The sequence below is a fragment of the Suillus bovinus genome (assembly GCF_016758785.1).
Source record: "Suillus bovinus strain UH-Sbo-P2 chromosome Unknown EDB93scaffold_11, whole genome shotgun sequence".
In the NCBI taxonomy this organism is placed as follows: Eukaryota; Fungi; Basidiomycota; class Agaricomycetes; order Boletales; family Suillaceae; genus Suillus; species Suillus bovinus.
Genome location: NW_024542067.1, coordinates 633,367 through 637,137, shown reverse-complemented (window position 1 = coordinate 637,137; position 3,771 = coordinate 633,367). Strand labels below are relative to the sequence as shown.

The following is a 3,771-nucleotide window of genomic DNA, read 5'->3' as shown; positions in this document are numbered from 1 at the left end:
AAATTAAAAAAACTTGTACTAATGGACAAATGAGTTAAAATTATGTGTATCTGCTGCTGCATCTCACTCTTCCCTTTAAATAGATTGTAACAAGTTCATTCTGATGCAGTCAGTCTTCTTCTTATAGTCCTTGTAATTGTCACAACCCGATAATGAATTAACACTGGGCAGAAACTAGGACTTGGACTAAGGTTATCACAACAAAGAGGATGATGAGCAAGGACGTCTTAGATTGCTACAGTGTAGATACAAGAGGTTTGAACTAAAGAACTATCGACCAAGATGTGCTACCTATATACAACTATTGAAACTGAGATTGAAACTGAGCTACAACTACTAGCCAGTCATAAAAAGGAAAAGGGAATCATACTATAGAACATCATAGAATATTAAAGAAGCATCACGTGACCATATCTTATCTTATCGTATCTAATCTAATCTATTCACAATCAAAGAACTCGTCTTCTTCATCAGTCACACCGAAGACACGTGTCGTAGGCACTAAGGGAATTTCTGAACTAGTGGACACTTTCAGTGTAGGGTTAAGGTTTGACTTAGGCATTGTGTATTGGCGCTTAAGAAGATTCAGGAAAGAATAATGGTTTGAGGCCCTGTTGACACATATCACAAAATTTCATACATTTAGGGCTCATGCTATGAACTGAGATGTAATATATATATATATTAGGACAATTTGAACAGAAACAAGCAGAAAATACCTAAGTTAAACTCAGTAAAGAAGAAGTTGAAGGACGTTGTTACAATAACATTTACTCCTATTTCATTTTTCTTTTCTTGTAACCATGCCGCCGACTCTAGACGCATCTAGACTCAGCTATTCTCTTATCAAACGGGCTGTCCGTATTTCTCTTCTTTCACTGATTGTAACATAGATACTATCTTGCGCCGCATGGCGGTTTCATCTATCTTTGCTATCTTGATAGGTTGTACTCTTTTTCCTATCTTTGTTACCTTTCTTGTCGCGGCTATGCCGCGCCCTTTGTACCTATATAAACCCCATGTACCATAGAGATATTCTTTAACTTTATCTACTGGGTTTTCCTCTTGAAACCTGATCTACTAAGATCTCCACCCTCAGTAGCCTGAACTCTGATTCTAAGACAGTCACTCACTGTCTTAGCCTGAAACCCTTGATTGCAGTAGAAGTGCTAAAACCACTCGCCGCTGATCCTGCATAGAAGCCGCGGCTCGTGCAGTAGGAACCACCAGAAACCTTCCTTGTATTAGGAAGGCCGACGAACTGTTCGCCCGACAGGTCTATCTTGACCGGCAACAGCAGAACTATCCCAGTCATAACAGACATCAATAGCATTGTAAGTGTATTGTAATGAATTGAAACTTCACTATAAAGCTTACATGAAGTGGTTTCTAGTATCCTGTTATTAGTTGGACCTTACTTGGCTCTTTTGAGTTTCTCCAAACTGTATATAGACAAAGTTCAAACATCTTCACATCATTTAATATCCTTATTTGTAATATTCAAGGTATAGGCAGTGGCTATATTGTTAGGTAGCTTCTGATTGTATGGAATATGTTGTTAGTAGTGGTTTGCACTAATTGTATTTTTAGGTGAAGAAGGAAAAGGATCATACTGACAAGTGAGCTAGGTCAATTTTAAGAACATCATTTAGCACTAGGCATTCTTAAAGATTTTCTCTCCACTAGCATCAAAATCTAGCATGAGTCAATGGTTTAAATGCCTCAACAGCATTCAACACTGGTTCTTTCCTTTCATCTTAATTTTATCAGTCAATTATAGTGAACAGTGAGTGTATTTGTGTTAAGGTCATAACTTTCAGAGGTGTAGATCCAAAGAGCTTAGCCTCAGCTTGTGTGCTGTGCCACTTTCCTGAGTACTGCCCTATATTTCAAAGGATAGAGGGTAATATATCTGATAGGTCCAGACAATAAAGGAAGTTAATCTAGAGTGCTCCTAACTATCATAGTCAGATCTGGAAGACTAGAAACTAACATAGATAGACTATCTGAAAGTAGAACTAGAGATGTTTAGACTATTGGAATCAATCTGAAGTCTTGGAGTATGACAAGAGTCCACTAAACTTAAGTCCAGATGATAGAAAGAGGAATAAGACCAATCTAAGTTGATATTTGAACTGCTCTACTATAGGACATGTATATGAGCTTATATACTAAGTAACTAATGAAAAGATTAGTAAGCAAGGGTCCAAGATCATGTATAAAGTTTATACAAAGTCTACTGGAAATGAATACACTTATTAAGCATGAGTCGGAAATGAAGCATAGGTTAATGGATTAGTAATCATAACAGAAGTAAGAACAAGAAATATCAAATATGGAAATAAGCTATATACAGGATATAAACAGAAAGTGCAAACAAATGTCTAAGCGGATCTAGATGTTGGATAGGGAAGTCAGATCTCATCAGATTAGTGGTCCAAGTTCTGGATAAGAAGTGCTAATATATAAAATATAACAATTTGACTCAAATCATTATCTGTATTCCTAATGAGTTATGTTATTGACTCAAGAGATTAAATATCTATGGTCATATTCAGTTTATCTCATCCTCCATGTCGACCTTCTAGATACTTTGAAGACCTATCCTAGGTAAACCTCCAATTAGCTGCAGAATGTCTTGCAGGCTGCATAACATAAAAAACTGCTAAAAAAAAGATAATATGCTCAAAAAATATAGACTTTGTGCTATCCAAGTAAAGTTTCCACTATCTATACTACTGATGCTCTATTACTAATACAACCATGTTATTAAAGTGCTTTCTGGAGTGTTACACTGTAATGATGGTTCTTATGCTAAGCTTGAAACCAGCATTTTTCACATTTGTGTCACATGTTACTTGTTCTGAATCATTCTAAATATGTTCAACACATTTCCACACATGTCCAAGCCATTCTGCATTAGACCTGATGCACTTTAGCTTTGGACTACACCCTTTTACCAGATACAGGCCCTAGATTTTGAGGGGAGATAACTGATGAAATCCAAAGACAGAGATCAGCAGATTCTGATTATACAAATGATGGGTCTGGCAGATATCAATATGGAGCACATATACACTTTCTTCTATTTTGAAGTAGTTGCAGTAAGAATTTATTTTCTGAGCATCGGAATAGCAACTTCCAATAAGCCTACATGCAGTAACTATTGGCACTCTATCACTTGCATTGCATTCACTATTGCTTTGCTCTATGTTTTTTCATTATCTTGCTGTAGAGATTTGCAATATTACAGGTCTGCAATATGTTATACTTCAGTGCATACCACCTGGATTCGCAGTACCAACTTGCAGCATCATTCCCTAGCCTTTTCCCAGCTATTTCCATATTGAGCGACACTTTCCCACACAATATTCTCGTGCTTGTGCATCACTCGCTTTCCTGCGCTTTCATTGCCCTATCATCCAGGAGCATCCATCCACTGTCCAGCAAGTCTCCCTGGTATGTATTTTCGCTTTTATTCAATATGACACCATATTAGAGCATGGACCCTGACTTACATACCCTATTACATACATTATCTCACACTCGGCTCACTTAGCGAGACACATATATAGGTCCGCATTTTTCACCCTTTACCACATTATACCACTCCTTACCTTAGTGGAGTTCCCCCATGATGTCCATAGCCAGATTCAGGATTTAATAGCAGCTTTTAGTAGTCATTCATTGAGCCCTCGTCCATTGCTCATTACATTTCACATTTTCGCTATCTCGCATTTCGCATTCCTGCGCTTTGCGCGCACATCGCTC

At 37.5% G+C, this 3,771-nt stretch overlaps 1 protein-coding gene across 1 annotated transcript; it reads right to left on the bottom strand.

Moving 5' to 3' along the window:
• Positions 1 to 846: 846 nt before the first annotated feature.
• Positions 847 to 1,333, bottom strand: EDB93DRAFT_1101920 (uncharacterized protein; the record flags this gene model as incomplete). Its single annotated transcript, XM_041447154.1, has 2 exons — positions 847 to 1,006; positions 1,134 to 1,333. The coding sequence occupies 2 exons, from the start codon at positions 1,331 to 1,333 to the stop codon at positions 847 to 849; spliced, it is 360 nt and encodes a 119-aa protein (XP_041310509.1).
• Positions 1,334 to 3,771: the final 2,438 nt, after the last annotated feature.